The 21,403-nt window shown below is 36.0% G+C and overlaps 1 protein-coding gene across 1 annotated transcript in view; it reads left to right on the top strand.

The window, feature by feature from the left end:
* The window catches only part of ABCC9 (ATP binding cassette subfamily C member 9), a 134,565-nt gene that overhangs the window by 65,033 nt on the left and 48,129 nt on the right, over positions 1-21,403 (top strand). The window contains 6 exon segments of the mRNA XM_034645224.1: positions 1,998-2,036; positions 3,407-3,508; positions 5,506-5,590; positions 6,843-6,923; positions 20,646-20,783; positions 20,931-21,056. Coding sequence (XP_034501115.1) covers positions 1,998-2,036; positions 3,407-3,508; positions 5,506-5,590; positions 6,843-6,923; positions 20,646-20,783; positions 20,931-21,056 — 571 coding nt within the window.

Genomic DNA, 21,403 nt, shown 5'->3' with positions numbered 1-21,403 from the left:
AGAAAGAAAGAAAGAAAGAAAGAAAGAAAGAAAGAAAGAAGAAAAGAAAAGATGTTCTGCCTGAATGAATTTGTTCTTCCCTAGTTGTCTTAATAAAAAATAATTCCTACTGACATCTTAGGAGCTAGAACTAAACTACTCTACCTGATAGGCGGCTCCAGTGAGGGAGTCCAGAATGTGTAATAAGTGTGGTAATCATGTGAGACACCAACATCATTTGTTTTTTGTTTCCCACTCTTTTTCTTTCCCTCTTGCCCAGGCTGTTAACAATCCTCCTGTCAGGCCCCATATGTGCTGATGTTCTATCTTCTAGTGTCTTCATATAATCAGCTTTGTAACAGTGGTTCAATTATTCTGAGACAGGTGAATTGAGAAGTTACTCCTTTTCATGTGACTTTGCCTGGCATGAAGGAATAATAACACATTAAGTCAGCTTTCCTGGATTAGATATTATATAATTTAGACCCACATTTTAGCCATGCCGAATTTACATCAGCTCCTTACAAGGCCAGGATAACTCAAGGCCATCCAGTATGTGTTTTAGTGGATCCGAAATACTCTTCACCTTTACTTCATCTAGTTCACTCTTGCTTGCCCCTCTGGCAGCAGCTCTGCTGTATACCCTGGCTTGCCAAGTGTGGATTGGATGTTCTTTCTCTAGGGAGGTGATCAATACTTTAAAATTGATATTGAATAAATATAGTTGGAATTTAATGAATAGTAATTGAAAAAAAATTGATGCCTTCCAAATTCATATGTCCAATTTGGGCTGACATTTTCAAACATCTATCTGGTGAGCATTCTCTCAAGTCTAATTGGCACTTTTGGCTGAATGGCCAGTAGGCAAATTAATCTATTAATTTCTGTCATACATCTGCTTCTCTTCATCTGTTTTCCATCTTCCTCAAAGTAACTAAAACCATTGAGTTCATTGACTGGTTTTTTACCATTAAAAAATCAAATTTCTTGATATCTAAAATATATTACATGGAACTATCACTTAGGTGAAATTGTATACTTCATTTTTTTATGAGCAACTTAAGTCAAGGAATAATCATTATTGAGATGGAATTTTTAGTCTGAGATTGTTTTTTCCTGCCTCCACTAACCATACCAAGATGTTATTAGCAACGTGCATGCATGAAAATCTTAGTAGCTCAAAGCTAAACATCACCAGGCAACGTACTCAGGTGTATTTTCTCCATAAAAGCACATGATGCTTTCCAAAGCCAAATCAGATCTATTTTGGGGGTTCCACTGGACTTTAATTTTGTGTGTAGTTTTTGAATTCAGGTCTTTGAGAAGGATGGAATTCAATTACATTATTAAAATTCAGAACAATAAATTGAATAGGTCTTCAGGTGTTTCCCCCCATAACATAGATATAACTAAGTGTTTTTAGGCAAACACCTCTTTATACATAAATCATATCAACAATAATTAATTATTCCCAATTGTTGCAGTTTGAACTATTGTACACGTCTGTCTTTCTCACCAGTTCCTTAAGGGCCAGGCTGTGTCTAAACTTTTTAAGTTTAGAGCTCCCAAAATGTTCTTCCTTTCATGCCATAGGGTAGCTAATTAGGAATTTAAATAGATTAAATTTGAATTTTAAAGGTAGGGAGGGAGGCCTTGGAGATACCAAATCCTTGTAAAGACTAGGAAACTATTCTAGGAAGATTACCTAAATTTACACAGCTAGTTGGAACAGAGTTGGGGTAGAACCCAGATTACTATATGAATCCAGATTTTATATGTAAGCAAACAATGCTATCTATCTTTTGGAATCTTACTAAGTAATTATTTCCTAGCTGATGAAGCCATAAAAGAAAATTATTATCTGTCTGGTCTGTATTTGAAATCAATATCAAAAACCATTTGGGAAACATCGCCATTTAATATGTTGACTGTTTATTTTATTTCTTACCTGATATATGCACACATTCATTCTATATTTATATTTCATAATTAATGAACATTGTTTGCCATACTTGCAGTGTAAATGAATCTGAACCTTCTTTTGAAGCAACCAGAAGGTATTATTTCTATTTTAATCTGCATTTAATAAGAATAACTTTTTCCTCAGACTTTACTTAATACTGTCTCTTACTCCTGGTCATTTTATTCATTCTGATAGTGTACGAAATTATTAAAATGTGCCAACATATTTCCAATAGCAGTGGTTCCCAACATTTACAGGCTGCTAAAAAAATTAACTTGCCAAACAAAATGGCCCATTGTGTCAGTGGTTTTCCTCTGCATGAGGCACAAAGTTCTCAACTTTGGCTGAAATTCAAACTGTTCTTAGCAAATAGGTTTTGGGACTTCATAAAGTAAAAATGCAAGAATATGTATATTGTTTATGAGTTAAGCAGTGATGGGATCTGTCCATACGCTAGAGATGGGAAGACTTGGGGGAGGGGAAGCAGACATGTCAGAAGTTGGGAACCACTGTTCTACCGCACATATGATTATCTAAGAGACTACTAGCATACTGTGTATCATCATGTCTTTTAAACTCCAAAGACATAATGTTTCAAGATGATCACTGAGCATTTCTAATTATTCTTTTTCTTAACCTTACTATCTTTTAACCTTGGTTCCTTAATTGGTACTTACAGACCATGAACTAACTGTGGAAGTGTGACTTTTAAGCTGATCCCTTTCCTACCCCAGTCCCATCATCTTCTTTATCTTCAACTCACATGTATTTTCCTGGTTATTGCAAATTAAAGTCTGATGTATAGACATCTGGTAGAATTTGCAAGCCAAAAAAAAAAAAAAAAATGGGGGAGGAGGAAGAGATTACCATTTTTAAAAAATAAACTATTTCAATATGTTTTGAAATATGTAGTTTTTAAATGTATAGTTATTTCAATATTGAAATGGACTCCTCAATATATTATTCTTTGTTTTGAAATAATTATATATTATCTTTTACCTTAAAATATATTAATGTGATTAAGCCACAGACACAGTACCAATTCATGTCTTTTTCTAAGGTCTGCATAAAAAATTAATAGTTTTATAAAGTGCTTTTAATATAAAGTAAAATATCTGTGGCTATCAGAGAGAGTGTTGCTATTAATCTTTTAATTATTTTTGAAATTACAGTCATTTTAGAAAGTAAATTTTCATTTTATTTAAATACCTCTTTAGCATAGCAAAATCAAGTTTTCTACATTGGGAGACATTTTTATTAAATTCAGATCTTTTTAATATAGGTGAAACACTTAACCATTAAATAATAAGGTTGGTGTTTATTAAAATGTTCTTTCTTGGAAGCTTTCCATTTTTGTGTCTGAGATATTTTATCAACTTTTATTTTCCTTAGTTTTACTAAAATACACACAGTACAACACCCTTGTATAATTTTGGCGTTTTGTTTTTCTTTTCCATTTTCCAGTAGGAACAGGTATTCTGTGGCTTATGCAGCTCAAAAGCCTTGGCTATTAAATGCTACAGTAGAAGAAAATATTACCTTTGGAAGTCCTTTCAACAAACAGAGGTAATTGTGAATGTATAAAATTTAGAACTAGGGACATCTGGGTGGCACAGTCGTTAAGTGTCTGCCTCCGGCTTAGGGCGTGATCCCAGCGTTCTGGGATGGAGCCCCACATCAGGCTTCTTCACTAGGAGCCTGCTTCTTCCTCTCCGACGCCCCCTGCTTGTGTTCCTTCTTTCTCTGGCTGTCTCTGTCTCTGTCAAATAAATAAATAAAATCTTTAAAAAAATTTAGAACTAAAACGAACAACTATTTCTAATTCTTATGTTTGGTCCATGGTTTCTGGAACCTTTATAGCCATGACTTCCTTTTTTCCCTGCTTGCCTACTTCCATCCTCACCACCAGGTCCTCTGAGTCAACTTTTTAAACAGAAGTCTTACTGGAAGTCTCAGCCCATCATATACTGAGAACTAACTTGTACACCAAAACTAAACAGCTGAAATGGAATTATGGGGCGGGGGGAGGGGAGTGGCAGGGGGAGTTACTGAGGTTATTGGTAAGTAGAAGGAAAAGTCCAAGGAGCAGAAGGAAAGTAACTGGTGGAAAGAAGAGGAAGAATGTGGAATCTGAGACGTCTAGTTACTGAAAGCAGCCAGAATATGCATCTCTCAAACATCTTTAAGTACCACCAGCGTGCACAAAGGCATAACCCTTCCCTGAAGCCATCGTCTCAGGGCTGGGTCTTAAAACCCAAAGTCTAACCTTGAAAGTTAAGAATTAGGTCAAGGGAGATCAACTTACTTAGTAATGGAGGCTCTCCTAGAGTAACAAAAATTTATTTGACAATAAACCAACGGATTTCAAAAAAAAAAAGAGAGAGAGAGAAAGAATTAGGTCAGGGGAGAGGCATGAAAAGGGGAGGGAAAAGGAAAGCAGATAGTGTGGAAGGAAGAACCTAAATTACATGGGATCATTTGGGGCCTGGGGAGCAAACCAGTCAGAAAAGGATTTATGTGTATTGACAATGGCAAACTAGATTTCAAATAAAAGCTGAAATGATGTAGTGGAATGCCTTGAAAGCCAACTGGATATAATTCAGCGCATTCTGGGGAGGCACAGGAAGTTTTAGAAAGGGGAATAACAAAGTAAATGCGATGTTTAATCTGAAAGTGTAATGGCGGATACATACAGGATGACTCTGAATAATTAGCAAGGAGATATTTAGACATTTGTTGGAATAATCTTCCAGGCATGCCGTGTTCATTGCCTGAACTTGGGGGTGACTGCAGAAATAGGAAAGAAGCAATGGTTGACAGAAAACCATTCTAGAATAAGAATGGAAAAATAAGAGCAAGGAGAAGAGGAGGGATTACTCGAGAACGACTTTTTAGTATTTTAAGACTAGTTTATTGAGAAAATGAAACTATGGATATTTTCCCCACCATTCCCTATCTCCATGCTTCCCTAAACTTCCAATTTACCATTTCCAGTCCCAGCCTTAGATCTATTTGAGTATCGTCAATCCTCAACACCTTCCATTTCTCCTCCCTTCTGCATGCATGACCATATGCACAGACACCCACCCACAACCTGTTTCAGCTCTAGTGAGCCTCCTGTTGTCCCTGAGTTGCACCATGACCTTTTCACTTCGTGCAGTTCCTGAAGCTTCCTTTCCTTCATTTTCCTCTGGGCAAATTACAACTCATCCTTCCGGATACAGCCTATGTGTTACCTTTACAAAGCCGTCACCGACTTCTCAGAGTGGTCAGCCATTTCTATGTATTCTCGGAGCATTTTGCACCTACCTCTGCTGTAGGGCCTAAGGAGATCCATTTTATTATAGGTTTCTTTGTCAGTCTTCTGCTCCATTTAGTAGTTTTATAAGAGTGGGAACCAATATCTAATTCTCTTTGTAACTACAAACCTACTGTAGAGGCTAATCTGTACTAAATTGTTCAACAAATGTTGTATTTCGGCTTCCGAGATACTGAACCTGGGACTTACTTTATGGGCAATATATTAATAGTGATCTAAAAATTCAAAATAATTTCTCCCAAAGGTACAAAGCTGTTACAGATGCCTGTTCTCTTCAGCCAGATATTGACTTACTACCTTTTGGAGACCAAACTGAAATTGGAGAGAGGGTGAGCTATGTGTAGTTTAATTAAACAATAAACAAAAATCTAGAAAAGTCTTCTGGTTGTCTTTAACCTTTAATGGAGCATAATGAAATCTGAGAGCATAGGGGCTGTGTGTTGTCCTAGTGACAGGTTCCAGAAACAGCAGCACAGGAGCTTTAATGCCACTCTTAAGTATTTGTTGTGTAACCACCATCTATGTAACATTATGCTAGCTACTAGAGAGTTCTTAAGGAATATAACGCAGTTCCTGCCTTTGATCAGATGTATTTTTCCTTACTTGGAGTTGAAATTGAGATTGCTTCCGACTTCTACTCTTGTCAACATCTATTTATTCTTATTAAAGTGTCCTTTTTTTCTTTGTGTAAACACGTTTTATGTCATACTATTCTGAGTAGCTAAAAAATATTTATGCCTGTATATAATCTTCATAACAATTTTGGCTAAAATTTTTCACCCTTATAAGTTTCAAGTACTGGGCACAAATTTTATGCATTATCTACGTTTACAGCAAATTTGTTATATCAGTGTTATCATCATCTGCATATTGCAACTGAGGAAACTAAGCTGAGAAATGTTGAAGAACTTGCCCAGTTAGTGGTGTAGCTGGGATTCAATTACCTCTGTAGTCTGTGTTCTTAATGGCTATTTTTGATCATAGCGCAGTACAGTATTTAAGAGTATGGACTTAACTTCTCTGAGCCTTAGTTTCCTTGTGTATAAAGAGAATGATACCTATATGTTGGAATTGCTATAAGGCATAAAAGAAATAAGGAATGTAAAGGCATTCACACAAGCCTAGCACATACTAAGTGCTCAGTATAGTTTAAACACTTTTATAATTAGTACTTGATTATAAAATTATATTGCTATATAGTTCTGTTGAACATAATTGGTAATATCAAATTTAAGAAGTATATGTTAAGAAAACTACAGACACAATTCACAAAACTGTAAAAATTTTGGAGTTACTTGCAGTGTTTAACACTCACTATGTGTTTGGTTATTGATGCTTTTGTACAGTAGAGCTGTCTATCAGAGTGAAAAAAAGATTAATGTTACTAGTCAAAAATTATCTTAATATAACTATAAAGTAGACAATTTTCATTTTATCTTACCAGTGTTATCTCAATTTAATTAATAAATTACCATTAATGTAGATTTTTTAAAAAGAAGTTCGTATTTTAAAGAGAATTTTTAACCAATAGATCATTTATTATTGGAAAGGGTGTTATGTTTATCGTTATTTCTTCTCTAGGGCATCAACCTGAGTGGGGGTCAGAGGCAAAGAATCTGTGTGGCACGAGCTCTCTATCAAAATACCAACATTGTTTTTTTGGTGAGAATGACCTTTACTTCTATTTCATTTTTCCCTCTGAACAAATGAGCCTTTAACGAGACAAGTCAAGTAACCAAAAGAAAGACAGTTTAACTTCTGAAATCATAAAGAATGTAAAGGAAACAAAATCCCATAGTAACCACCACATCAACACTTATGGTTAAGAGCTGGGGTATCCAGATTGGTGTCCAAGTGACTTAGGTGCCCTAAATTGTTGATTATATATGAGTTTCATAACCATGAGCCTCATTAATGAAAAAGTCTGTATGCTATTGGATCAACTGGACAGGATCATATGTCTTCTCATTTATATTTGCTGACAAAGAAAGAAGGACTAGAAAATGTACTCTTGGTGGACAGAGGGCTAAGTAGGCATACTACTCCATTCCAGTGGTGTGCAATTCAGGCTGTGTATGAGCTTTGACTGTGAAGCTTTCTAAAACTATAGAAATTTTGGTACCACTCCCAACCTGCCAAATCATAATTTGTAAGGGCGGAGTCTAGAGCCTGAGTCTTAAAAAAGCTCCTTGGATGATTCTCATGTGTATCCTGGGTAAAAAAAACTTGGTCCTACCTATGGATCCATAAACAGAATTTGAAGATTATGTTTATTATGAATTTTGCTCCAGTTTGGTTCCTCCATCAGGAGGTAGCCAAAATAACTTAACTTACAAGTATATATATTAGAGACCAGCAGACTGTATAAATGCATCCTTCCCCTGCCTTCTCCTTCTGTGCAATTATTAACCATTTATAAATCTGGTTTCCAGACTGACTTTAGCATTTTCAGTCCATCTAATATCTAGAAACTCTTCAAAAAATAGGTTGGTTTTAGTTTCCCACTAAATTTGGATCTACTGCTGGGGATAGGAATAGACTTTGGACATACTGGATATTCACTTCAGGTTAATATCCCTAAGAATACCTGTCCCCAAAATTTTCCAGAAAAACACACTGTTAAAACTACAGCAAGATATAGCAGTAAATTATGTAAATGTAAATCCCTTTCCCAGTGGATAGACCCACAACTGGAAATGACTTCTTGAATTTTGGGATCAGATAATGGCTGAACCACCTGAAGACAAAATGACTCAGGAATCTGAAAGAGACCAAGGTTCCCTGGATGTAGTATTCTATATCCCTGTTCATTCCATTGCCTTCAATTTAACGACCCTTACTTATTTCAGTTGTAGAGTCATGGAATTCAGAGAAGTCATAGGATTAACTTACTGTAGATTCCCATCCATTCATTATGGGATGACATTTCACATCGCCTCTAACAGCTTTTTGATGACTCTCTCTGAAGACAGATTGCTTAACTTCAAGGTGGCCTTTTCCTTGTTGGTCAGTGTATGAATTTCCTATTGCTGCCATAACAAATTGCCATAATTGGTGATTTAAATAATATGTATGATGTGATGGTTCCGTAGATTAGAAGTCCAATATAGGTCTCACTGAGTGAAAATCCATGTGAGCAGGGCTGTGTTCTCTTTTGGAGCCTCGATGGGAGAGTCCATTTCCTTGCCTTTTCCAACTTCTAGAGGCTGCCTACACTTCTAGGCAGATGGCTGCCTTCCTTAATCATCAGAGCCAGCAACTCTGTATCTCTGACCATTTTTGCTAGTCACATCTTCCTCTCTTCACAGCTGGGAAAGTTCTCTTCTCTTGAGGATTCATGTAATTAGTTTGGACCTTTCTGGATTATCCATGATAATCTTTCAATCTCGAGGTCTTTAATCTTAATCATATGTGCAAAGTCCCATTTACCATGTAAGGTAACACATTTACAGGTTCTGGGAATTAGGGCATGGACATCTTTGGGAGCTGTTATTCTGCCTATCACAGATAGCTCTTATTGGAAAGTTAATATGTTATTAAAATTTGCTTCTGTGGATTTTTCTTTAATTGGTTTTCCTTCTGTTTCTGCAGCAGCATATATTTCTTTTATGCAGCCATAGTCAAATTTTAATATTATTTCCACAACTTGCCTTAATTTACTTTCTTCTAAGCTAAGCAAGCTTAGTATTTTTAATACTTCCACAATAATATAATTTCTATAACTTTTCTTAATCCTGGATGTAATAGTGTTCGTTAGAGTCCCTTTGAAAAAGTGTCTTCTAGATGCACTCTGGTCAGCTCAGATAACCTTAAAATTATTGAATCTTATGATCTAAATATTATATGTATTTCATTGCAACCTGAAATTGAATAATATTTTGGCTGCAAAAAAATACTGTTGATGTGTTTTAATAATTACCTCAAAATGATATCTTACACTTCCATTGTTTAAAAATTCACAAAGCACTCAATATTATCCTATCTGATTCTTATGAGTGAGGGTAGATGGTATCTCCATGTTAGATGAAGAAGCGTATGCATAGAGTGCCTTACCCAAGGACTAATGACTAGTGAGTGGCAAAGTCTGGGCTAGAACAGCATGTCTGTTGAGTATTGTTTTTCTGATCAGTTAAGATTCTCTGGTATTACAAAGTATATATTACTGTCAAATTACTACCTGTATTGTCCTGTTTTCCCCTTCCTTTTGCCTTCCCCCCCTTACTTCCTTCCCTTCCTAGCTTCCTCCTTCCTTTCCTCCATCCCTTTCTTCCCTTTTCCAACCCTTCCCCTTTCTCCCTTCCTTCCCTCCTTCTTTCCATCCATCAATATTTAGTGAATGTCCTCAGTGCCATCTTCTGTGCTGGGTAGAGGAAAACAAACAAGAAAAAGACATTGCTCCTATCTTTAAGGACTTTGCGCAAATAATTACTTGGATGATGTTATGTTTTGCTTTAATTAAACTTTCTCACATTAGCCTTTACACAATATCAAAGCCAAACGGAAACATCTTAATGATGTATCAAGGATATCAGTTATTTTTGAAGCTTTATGGCATCTACAAGTGTGCTGTGTGTATCAGTGAATATATTTATGTTATTTCCAAAAGTATATCCTTGCAAAGCCTATACTACTTACACATATTCACTGAATATAGGAAGAATGTGTTAGTGAGAACTGTATATGTGTATATAAAAATAAATAATATGCCCTTGAAAATGAAAAATTGTTTATTCATTGAATTGGTCTTTTGACAAATTGTCTTGCTTTCTTTAAAAGAAGTATCTCCTCAAAATATTAATATACAAACTGAATCTTAAGGAATGATTCCCAAACCACCAAACCTAGATTTTTATTAAGTTGTATAAAAGATTACATTTGATTGTAACACCAAGATACTCCATAATGAAGCTATGGCACATAAATGATAGCAACCACTCTTAAAGGCTTCCTTTGATGTGGGCATGATTCTAAGTACTTTATACACATTAACTCACTAAATTCTCAGAACAATCCTATTAGTTTTGGCATTATTGCTATTATTATTATTATTACTATTATTTTACTGCTATTTATGGATAAGGATACTGAGGCTTTGGAGGATAATTAATCCAAAGTCACACGGTAATGGAGAAGCAAAAATATAAACCCAGAAGGCCTGATTTCATAGCCTGTATTCTTAACCACTGCAGTCTGCCTTATTAAGAGATTCCTGGAAGTTACTAAACTCTCACTGTGATGCTTAAAGGGGATTAGCAAAGTATTAATCTACCAGGACTTTATTTAAAAGAAAATAATAATAAAACAACACTTCTAAAACACTTTACAGAGATTTTTACCATATTTTATTTGATCTTTGCAACAATTTTATGGGCTGACAAGTCTCTTTATTATCCCCATTTTGCAAATGAAATAACCAAGTTTAGAAAATTACCCAGCAACAGAGAGGTGGAGTCATGACTAAAATTTGAGGCTCTCAACGTAGAGATAATGGACTTTCCATTTGCCTTACTGTCTTACACATTTAAAGTCAGAATTTTATAGAAAACCAAACTGCTGGCGCCTGGGTGGCACAGCGGTTAAGTCTGCCTTCTGCTCAGGGTGTGATCCCGGCGTTGTGGGATCGAGCCCCACATCAGGCTTTTCCGCACTGAGCCTGCTTCTTCCTCTCCCACTCCCCTGCTTGTGTTCCCTCTCTCGCTGGCTGTCTCTATCTCTGTCGAATAAATAAATTTTAAAAAATCTTTAAAAAAAAAAAAAAGAAAACCAAACTGAATTTTTATTAAAAATTCATTTCCAGGGGCGCCTGGGTGGCACAGCGGTTAAGCGTNAGCCCCACATCAGGCTTTTCCGCACTGAGCCTGCTTCTTCCTCTCCCACTCCCCTGCTTGTGTTCCCTCTCTCGCTGGCTGTCTCTATCTCTGTCGAATAAATAAATTTAAAAAAATCTTTAAAAAAAAAAAAAAGAAAACCAAACTGAATTTTTATTAAAAATTCATTTCCAATTCATGTTCTATTTCTGTGTGAAAAGTTCTCAGAATTATTTGGAATAGGTTTGTCTGTATCACAAGGAATTCTTAGGGTTTTATTGGAATCAGAGGCAGTAGGTTGCTTCAGAAACAATCAGATTACCTCTACGATCATTACCTGATTTTCTTTTCTTTTCATTCTTTTTTTTTTTTTAAGATTTTTTATTTATTTGACAGAGAGAGGCACAGCAAAAGAGAGAACACAAGCAGGGGGAGTGGGAGAGGGAGAAGCAGGCTCCCAACGGAGCAGGGAGCCCAATGTGGGGCTTGGTCCCAGGACCCGGGATCACGCCCTGAGCCAAAGGCAGGTGCTTAATGACTGAGCCACCCAGGCGCCCCTCATTACCTGATTTTCGAAAGTCAGTGATTTGTTGGTAGCTAAGTTGAGGTCATTATATCCTTGCTGTTTTATTGGAAATGGAGATGGAGAAACCTTTGTCAGCATAACCTGATACTGGTGGTATTTTTCCACTTCTGTGGAAACATTGCTTTATCCCACATCACTTTCTATTGACACCTGAACTCTCCTTTTTAAAGTAATTCTTAAGTTCCAGCATAAGTTCTGTGTTAAAAGAAATTCCATATATTAGCAGTTTGTCTATCACTTATCCAAAATCTAACAATTAGAAAATTCAAATAAGAGAGTTATTTCTTGTTATTAAAAGAAGCTAAATGACACATAAGAAGACGATGTCTGTGATGATCCAAAAAATAAACTCACTGGATGGTAAAAGTAGCTAATTCAGGGTGCCTGGGTGGCTCAGTCGGTTAAGCAGCTGCCTTCGACTCAGGTCATGATCCCAGGGTCCTGGGATTGAGTTCCACATGGGGTTCTCTGCTCAGCAGGAGAGCCTGCTTCTCCCTCTCCCTCTGCCTGGCGCTCCCCCTGCTTGTGTGCTCTCTCTCTCTCTCCCTCTCTCTGTGAAATAAATAAAAATCTTAAAAAAAATAAATTTTATAAAAAGCTAATTCAATCTCCTATTCATACTTCTTGGAACATTTCAAAAATAATGTTCATTAAGATGATCCAGAGGTTCTGAAAGATTTTGAAGTATCTCCCGTGTCATCCAAAGAAATTTCAGGACAATCAAGACAATTGTGTCGCTAAGCCCATTTTGTTTCATTACCATATTTAAAATATATACACACACATTAAGACATATATGTATATGTGTATATATATGTGTGTGTATAATGATATCGTTTTATTAACTGAAATATTACATTGTCCAAAATGTTGCATTATTTAAATGCCTTAAATAAACGAGATTACAGTAAGCATGTCTCTGTTGTTAAATGTATTCCCGTAAAAGTCGTTTGAGGACATTAATTAAATCACCTCTTTATTCATCACTATGAAATCAGTAGACTGATATTTTAAAACCTAATTTTAAATCACCCTTTAACTGTCTAAATGCCTTGCTAATATTGATTTTTCATACAGGCTTCTCCTAAGTACTTTAATAAAGTCATCTTGCTTATAGTTTCTGTTGATGCAGGCAGAGATTGATGGAGACTTTTGTGAAATTATTGAGCTAATCATATCACTAGTGTAATGACCACATACATGCATTTATTCTAACTTCCAGATATTAATTTCTATCTCAATAGAAAATGTTTCTATTTTTCACTGTCCAGATAATTAGCCAATGCACCTTATCTGTATATACACTATGATTGTGCTTACTCAATTGTTTAGAAATTTTTCCCCAATTGTAATTTTTAAATATTTCAATATGTGTAGTAGAATGAGTGGACTTCTTTTTTGGTCCCATAAGACAAAGTAAAAATTTGTTTCATATTGCATGTATGGGGAACAGCAAAGAAATAAGTATAATGAAGACATTTATGAATTCCTTTTTCATTGTTCTAATCACTCTTCCCAATTCTTTACCAGAAAACTCTATCATTTTCTACGGCTTGTCTCTGAGTTTCTCTTATCTCCTGCCATGAGTAGTGCTTCAACTGGTGATTATGTATCTCTTCACCATCCTCCCTGCATGTCACTTTGCTTTTTTAATTCATTGTTTTCTGGAAACATTCCACTTTTCTCTAGTAGTTTCTAGTTTTCTTCTTTTAAAGGATTCCAAAATGTCAAGCATCTACTATGATGCTGTATATAACATTATAGAAACAAAATGTGTATCAAAATAATTAACAGGAATGTCATCACAGTCAATTATTTCCTAAATGTCTTAATCACTTGGTACATAAAAACTTCCTTTCTTACCAGGACAATTGTTTGTCAGTTCAGTGGTAGGTATGATATTCTTATAGTTATTACTATTAATACTGATAATATAATAATAGCTGTCATTTGTTTAGAGTTTATTATTTACCTGGTACTATGCCAAGTACTTTATTTGTATTGTCTCATTTGATCCAATGAATATTTTATGCTATTTTTACCATATATTTTCAAGTCCTTGAATATATCCATACTAACTGTTTAAATGGCTATTAATTCTTACGTCTGCATCATCTTGAGTCATAGTTTCTACTGACTGCTTTTTCTCTTGACTATGGCCCAAACTTTCCATTATTTTATTTATCTATTAATTTTTTCTGTATCCTGGATATTGTAGGTGATATATCTAAATTCTTACATTGTCCTATAATGATAGCTGATTAGTTCTAGCAAAGGTAGTTAACTTGGCTAGAATCAGACTCCACCTGAAGTTTCTTTTTTTAATTGAAGTATTTTTGACAAATAAAATATATTTAAAACGTACAACATGTAATTTGATAAATGTATACATCATGAGAGGATTCCCACCATTGAGTTAATCAACACATACATTACCTCACATATTTACATTTTGGGGGGGGAATGCAAATGCTTGAGTTCTGCTCTCTTAGCAAATTTCAATTTTACAATATAGTATGACCAACTATAGTCATCATGTTATACGTGAACACAGAATATCTTTCCATTTGTTCATCTCTTAATTTTTTCACCAACATCCTCAGTGTACAGATTTTCACCTCCTTGGTTAAATTCATTCTAGGTGGGGCGCCTGGGTGGCTCAGTCGTTAAGCGTCTGCCTTCGGCTCAGGGCGTGATCCCGGCTTTCTGGGCGAGCCCCACATCAGGCTTCTCTGCTGGGAGCCTGCTTCTTCCTCTCCCACTCCCCCTGCTTGTGTTCCCCCTCTCGCTGGCTGTCTCTCTCTCTCTGTCAAATAAATAAAATCTTTTAAAAAAAATTCATTCTAGGTATTTCAATCTTTCTGAGTGATTGTAAATGGGATTGTTTTCTTAATTTCCCTTTCTATAGTTCACTCTTNTATATTTTCAAGTCCTTGAATATATCCATACTAACTGTTTAAATGGCTATTAATTCTTACGTCTGCATCATCTTGAGTCATAGTTTCTACTGACTGCTTTTTCTCTTGACTATGGCCCAAACTTTCCATTATTTTATTTATCTATTAATTTTTTCTGTATCCTGGATATTGTAGGTGATATATCTAAATTCTTACATTGTCCTATAATGATAGCTGATTAGTTCTAGCAAAGGTAGTTAACTTGGCTAGAATCAGACTCCACCTGAAGTTTCTTTTTTTAATTGAAGTATTTTTGACAAATAAAATATATTTAAAACGTACAACATGTAATTTGATAAATGTATACATCATGAGAGGATTCCCACCATTGAGTTAATCAACACATACATTACCTCACATATTTACATTTTGGGGGGGGAATGCAAATGCTTGAGTTCTGCTCTCTTAGCAAATTTCAATTTTACAATATAGTATGACCAACTATAGTCATCATGTTATACGTGAACACAGAATATCTTTCCATTTGTTCATCTCTTAATTTTTTCACCAACATCCTCAGTGTACAGATTTTCACCTCCTTGGTTAAATTCATTCTAGGTGGGGCGCCTGGGTGGCTCAGTCGTTAAGCGTCTGCCTTCGGCTCAGGGCGTGATCCCGGCTTTCTGGGATCGAGCCCCACATCAGGCTTCTCTGCTGGGAGCCTGCTTCTTCCTCTCCCACTCCCCCTGCTTGTGTTCCCCCTCTCGCTGGCTGTCTCTCTCTCTCTGTCAAATAAATAAAATCTTTTTAAAAAAATTCATTCTAGGTATTTCAATCTTTCTGAGTGATTGTAAATGGGATTGTTTTCTTAATTTCCCTTTCTATAGTTCACTCTTAGTGTACATAAATGCAAATTATTTTTGTGTGTCAGTTTTATATCCTGCAATTCACTTATTAGTTCTAACAGATTTTTGGTGGATTCTTTAAGGTTTACTGCATATAATATTTGTCATCTGCAAATATTGACAGTTTTACTCCTTCCTTTCTGATTTGAATGCTTTTTATTTCTTTTTCTTGCCTGTTTGTTCTGGCTAGGACTTCCAGTACTATGCTGAATAGGAGTAATGAGGGGGACATCTTTGTCTTCTTCCTGATCTTATTAGAAAAGCTTTCAGGGGCACCTGGGTGGCACAGCGGTTAAGCGCCTGCGTTCGGCTCAGGGCGTGATCCCGGCGTTATGAGATTGAGCCCCACATCAGCCTCCTCCACTAGGAGGCTGCTTCTTCCTCTCCCACTCCCCCTGTTTGTGTTCCCTCTCTCACTGGCTGTCTCTATCTCTGTCAAATAAATAAATAAAATCTTTAAAAAAAAAAAAAAGAAAGAAAAGCTTTCAGCTGTTCACCATTGGGAATGATTTTATCTGTGGGTTTGTCATCTGTGGCTTTTACTATATTGTGATATGTATTNCCCGGCTTTCTGGGATCGAGCCCCACATCAGGCTTCTCTGCTGGGAGCCTGCTTCTTCCTCTCCCACTCCCCCTGCTTGTGTTCCCCCTCTCGCTGGCTGTCTCTCTCTCTCTGTCAAATAAATAAAATCTTTTAAAAAAAATTCATTCTAGGTATTTCAATCTTTCTGAGTGATTGTAAATGGGATTGTTTTCTTAATTTCCCTTTCTATAGTTCACTCTTAGTGTACATAAATGCAAATTATTTTTGTGTGTCAGTTTTATATCCTGCAATTCACTTATTAGTTCTAACAGATTTTTGGTGGATTCTTTAAGGTTTACTGCATATAATATTTGTCATCTGCAAATATTGACAGTTTTACTCCTTCCTTTCTGATTTGAATGCTTTTTATTTCTTTTTCTTGCCTGTTTGTTCTGGCTAGGACTTCCAGTACTATGCTGAATAGGAGTAATGAGGGGGACATCTTTGTCTTCTTCCTGATCTTATTAGAAAAGCTTTCAGGGGCGCCTGGGTGGCACAGCGGTTAAGCGCCTGCGTTCGGCTCAGGGTGTGATCCCGGCGTTATGAGATTGAGCCCCACATCAGCCTCCTCCACTAGGAGGCTGCTTNGAGCCTGCTTCTTCCTCTCCCATTCCCCCTGCTTGTGTTACCTCTCTCACTGGCTGTCTCTATCTCTGTCAAATAAATAAATAAAATCTTTAAAAAAAAAAAAAAGAAAGAAAAGCTTTCAGCTGTTCACCATTGGGAATGATTTTATCTGTGGGTTTGTCATCTGTGGCTTTTACTATATTGTGATATGTATTTATATCCAAATTTTTGAAATTTTTTATCAAGAAAAGATGTTGAACTTTGTCAATGCTTTTTATTCATCTATTAAGATGATTGTATGATTTTTAGTCTTCATTTGTTAATGTGATATATCACATTAATTGATTTGTTTATGATGAACCATCCTTGCATCCCAGGAATAAATCCCACTTGATCATGATGTATATTCCTTTTAATGTACTGTTGAATTTGGTTGCTAATATTTTGTTGAGGATTTTTGCATCTATGTTCATCAAGGATAGTCATCTGTAATTTTCTCTTTTTGTGATATGTCTGCTTTTGCTATCAGGGTATGATGACCTTGTAAAATATACTATGTTTACTTATTGATTTTCCTTATTTGATTTTATTTGATTTTCTGTCTAGATGATTTATCCATTATTGAAGGTGGAGTATTGACGTCCCCTATTGTTATTGTATTCTTATCTATTTCTCCCTTCAGATCTATCAATATTTGCTTTACATATTTAGGTGCTCTGATATTTGGTGCATATTTATAATTTTTTTATCCTTTTGATAAATTGATCCCTCTATCATTATAAAATGAACTTTGTTTCTTGTTATAGTTTTTGACTTAAAGTCTGCATGTTTCATATAAGTATAGCTGCCTCTGTTTTCTTTTGGCTTTCATTTGCATGGAATATCTTTTTTTTATCCCTTATTTTTAGTTCTTGTATGTCCTTAAAGCCAAAGTGCGCCTCTTGTGGACAGCATATTGTTGGGTATTGCTTTTTAATCCACTCAGCCACTCTGTGTCTTTTGTTTGGAGAATTTAGTCCATTTACATTTAAAGTAATTTAATAGGTATGGACTTAGTTTTGCCATTTTGTTAATTGTTCTGGATATTTTGTAGTTCCTCTGTTCCTTTCTTCTCTCTTACTCTCTTCCTTTGTGATTTGATAATTTTCTGTAGTAGTATGCTTTGATTCCTTTCTTTTGGGTATAGACTATAGGTTTTTGCTTTGTGATTACCATGAGACTTACATAAAACATAGTTAAAGCAGTCTGTTTCAATTGAAAACTTAACTTTAAATACATACAAAAGCTCTACATTTTTACACACCCTTCACCCTACATTTCATGTTTTTGATGTCACAATTTGAATCTTTTATATTGTGTATCCACTAATAAAGTATTGCAGTTACAGTTATATTTAATACTTTTCTCTTTTGACCTTAATATTAGAGTTTTAAGTGATTTGCCAACCACTGTTACAATATTAGGGTATTCTAACAATTATGTATTTACCTTTACTAGTGAGTTTTATGCTTTCATTTGTTTTCCTCTTATTAATAGTGTCCTTCCATTTCAGCTTTAAGAACTCTTTTAACATATCTTGTAAGGGCAGTCTAGTGATGACGAAATTCTTCAACTTGTGTTTGCCTGGAAAACTCTTTGTCTTTCTTTCAGTTCTGAAGGACAACTTTGCTGGGTATTCTTGGTTGGTAGTTTTTGTTTTGCTTTTTTTTCTTTTAGCACTTTGACTTATCACCCCTCTATCTTCTGGCCTGCAAGGTTTCTGCTGAAAAATCCTATACACTTATGGGGATTCCCTTGTATGCAGCAAGTTGTTTTTCTCTTGCTATTTTTAAGGTTCTCTTTTTGTCTAACTTTTGACAATTTAATTTTAATGTGTCTTAGTTGGCTTTCTTTCAGTTCATCTTTTTTTGGCACTTTTGGAGTTTTCTGGATCTGGATGTCTGTTTCTTTCCCCAGGTAGGGGAAATTTCCAACCATTATTTCTTTAAATAAATATTTTGCCCCTTTCTTTCACTTCTCCTTCTGGGACCCCTAAAATGAATATATTGCTCCTCTCGATGGTGTCTTACAAGTCCCTTAAGCTATCTTCAGTCTTTTTCATTCTTTTTTCTTTTTGTTCTTCTGACTGGATTAATTCCACTGCCCTGTCTTTCAGTTCACTTAACCTTTATTCCTCTTGATCTAGTTATCTCTTGAAGTCCTCTATTGAAATTGTCAGTTCAACTTTTATATTCTTAGCTCTATGATTTCTGCTTGGTATGATTTTATATCTCTTTGTTAAAATTCTCACTTTATTCATCATTGCTTTCCCAACCTCAGTGAGCATCTTTATGTGAGTTTTGAACTCTGTATCAGATAAAGCACTTACCTCCATTTCATTAAGATTTGTTCCTGAAGATTTATCTTGTTCCTTTGTTTGGAACATATTCTCTTCTTTCTTAATTTCCCATGACTCTCTGTGTTGCTTTCTGTGCATTCATAAAGTAGACAGCTCTCCCAGTCTTGACAGACTGGTCTCCTGTAGGCAATGAACCTCACTAATCAGCCTGACCCAAGCTCTTGGTTGCCCTCAGAACTTTGTGATTGCCCAAGCTGCTGTCTTTATTCTTACTGACTCCCAGTAGCTGATGGTGTGCTAAGACCCATCAGTGTCCCAAACGGGAGGGTTGCAGTCAGCACCTAAATGGAGGCTGATTAGAAGCTGGACCTTCAGGCAGCAGCTGGGAAAATATTTAGTCAAACCCCTTCCAGGGAGAAACTGGGAGATGGACATTTTTGCCTGCTCCATATACACTGAGTCAGGGTGTACAGCCCTGTGGGGTACTCTTATGCCTATTTAAAAACTGATTCTTTGTTTGCTATGGTCCTGTAGGACTCATGAATGCAAGCCCTGTTGGCTATCAGAGCTAGGTGGTGGGAGCCAGTGCATTTAGTGACCTCCATAACATTTGGGACACTAGAGGTGAGAATCTCCTTCCAGGGAGATATTGGCAACTTAGTTATATTGTTAGAGTAGGATGGAAAGAAAAGACAGGGGAAGTGCCCAGTAGCTCTTCATGAAGGATCATAATCAGCACCGTTCATGCTAATTAGAAGTTGGACCCTCTGGTAGCAGCTTGTAAAGTATGCAGTCAGACTCCTTCCAGGGAGACTTGGTAAAGGGCTTTTTTGTCTGCTTTCTCTGTGCTGAGACCTGGAGAGATAGATGTGGTAAGTGCTCATGTGCCTATTACCAACTGCTTTTTGTTTCCTGTATTTCTGTGGGACTTATCAATGCAAGCCCCACTGGCTTTCAAAGCTAAGTGATTTGGAGGCCTGTCCCTTGGGTAGCAGCCATTAAAGTTGGGGCACTAGATATATGTATGGTCTCCATCCTTCACTCCTCAGAGAGAAGCTGGGAGTTGGGGATTCCCTCCAATTGTATGGTGCTGTGCAGAAGGTGATGTTTGTGGTGAGAATGTGTGTCAGCCTTTACTACCTTTTAGATGGGGTATTTTTTTATTTTCCCAATGTGTAGAAGTCACTCGACTAGTTTCTGGATTTCTCTCGGAGGGAATTGCTCTCTATGTAGCTGCATAGTCAGAGCACCCATGGGAGGAGGGAAATTTAGGAGCCTTCTATGTCGCCATCTTGGTCTGGAGTCTATGCCCATTTTTATTATCTAAATTTCAACTACTGGAATTATTGTTTCATTCTTCCATTGGTCTATTGTTAAAGGTTATCAAGAAGTGTTGTTTTTTGAGCTTGAAGGTCTTATATATAATAATACAAATCACTTGGGATATTGTTATTTACTTTTTAAATAATTTTTAAGAGAAATAGTAATTTCAGTAATTTGAAAGAGAAAACAAAAGCTTCACTTTTAATTTAATACCTTTTCTCAACAATTTAAATGTGGACAGAGTCTGTTTTTTTTTTAATAAATTGGATGTTAGAGATAATTTACCCTTAGTTATTTATATTTCTACTTTCTAGAGAAATTGAGTCATATCAAGAATATAGAAATTGTTTCCTCTTCTCTCCATTTTACTGGTTGTAGGATGATCCATTTTCTGCCCTGGACATTCACTTGAGTGATCACCTAATGCAGGAAGGGATTTTGAAATTTCTCCAAGATGACAAAAGGACACTTGTTCTTGTGACTCACAAATTACAGTATCTAACACATGCTGACTGGGTAAGAGTTTAAAAGAAATTTCATTAATTTTAGTATTACAGGCATATAAATAAATAGGGAGATTAAGAAATGCTGTCTGAGATAAAATAATTCATTTAGCCAGTTAAGGGTTTTTGTCACAGTTGTGCTAATATGTACTTTCCCTAGATCATAGCCATGAAAGATGGAAGTGTACTAAGAGAAGGGACTTTGAAGGACATTCAAACCAAAGATGTTGAGCTTTATGAACACTGGAAAACACTTATGAATCGGCAAGATCAAGAATTAGAAAAGGTAATTGCTCATAAGTCAGAAGAGTTCAGAGTCCACTTTAAAAGAGTCATGAATATACTGTATAATTATTAAAAATTCGTTTAAAGGAGTATTACCATTTAATATTGATGATATAATGGTCCTCATTTGAAACCCAAAGTAATTGTATATTTATATGTCATTAATAAATAGGCTACTTTTGGGGCACGTGGGTGGCTCAGTCGGTTAAGTGCTGACTTCAGGTTGTGATCTCGGGGTCTTGGGATAGAGTCCTGGGTCAGGCTGTATGCTCAGTGGGGAACGTGCTTCTCCCTCTCCCTTTGCCCCTCCCCCCCGCTCATGCATTCATGCTCCTGCTTTCAAATAAT

The sequence above is a fragment of the Ailuropoda melanoleuca genome, chromosome 16 (genome assembly GCF_002007445.2).
Source record: "Ailuropoda melanoleuca isolate Jingjing chromosome 16, ASM200744v2, whole genome shotgun sequence".
Classification (NCBI taxonomy): Eukaryota; Metazoa; Chordata; class Mammalia; order Carnivora; family Ursidae; genus Ailuropoda; species Ailuropoda melanoleuca.
This window is presented reverse-complemented; position numbering and strand designations above follow the sequence as displayed.